This window comes from Rosa chinensis, chromosome 3 (genome assembly GCF_002994745.2).
Source record: "Rosa chinensis cultivar Old Blush chromosome 3, RchiOBHm-V2, whole genome shotgun sequence".
NCBI classification, from domain to species: Eukaryota; Viridiplantae; Streptophyta; class Magnoliopsida; order Rosales; family Rosaceae; genus Rosa; species Rosa chinensis.
The window spans coordinates 12,189,136-12,189,633 of NC_037090.1; the positions used below are offsets into that span (position 1 = coordinate 12,189,136).

The window sequence follows — 498 nt, forward strand, 5'->3', positions numbered from 1 at the left end:
CTATGAGATTGGACAGTTACCAAGAAAAATGACAAGCCCTGTAGTACTTCTTTTATCATTAGGGTTGCCAGCCCAGTCAGAGTCAGTATAGGCCTTCAATTCAAGCGGAGCTCTCCTGAATGTAACACCATAGTTCAAGGTACCTTTAACATAGCGAAGAATACGCTTCACAGCAAGAAAATGAACATCTGTGGGGGCTTGCATAAATTGACAAACTGAGTTGACATTGTAAGCAATATCAGGACGTCGTGTAAACGTGAGATATTGCAAGCAGCCAACAATGCTCCTGTAAGTCTTTATATCTATAAATGGAGCACCTTCATCTCGGAGCAACTTTGAATTGGGAAGACAAGGAGTAATGCTTGCATTACAATCCAGCATACCAGCTTTTTGCAGGATTTCAGAGGCATATTTGGTTTGTGAAAGAAATAGACCACCATTAGGAACATATGTGATCTGCAGACCAAGAAAATAGTGCAACAATCCCAAATCTTTCAT

General features: G+C 40.6%; 1 protein-coding gene across 1 annotated transcript; it reads right to left on the bottom strand.

Annotated features, from left to right (window-relative positions):
• LOC112194126 (uncharacterized mitochondrial protein AtMg00810-like) lies at positions 1–498 on the bottom strand. Its single transcript, XM_024334382.1, has one exon. The coding sequence runs from the start codon at positions 496–498 to the stop codon at positions 1–3; it is 498 nt and encodes a 165-aa protein (XP_024190150.1).

Excerpts from the sequence above, each read along its gene's own strand:
- LOC112194126 (XM_024334382.1), bottom strand. The coding sequence starts at position 498 with ATGAAAGATTTGGGATTGTTGCACTATTTTCTTGGTCTGCAGATCACA.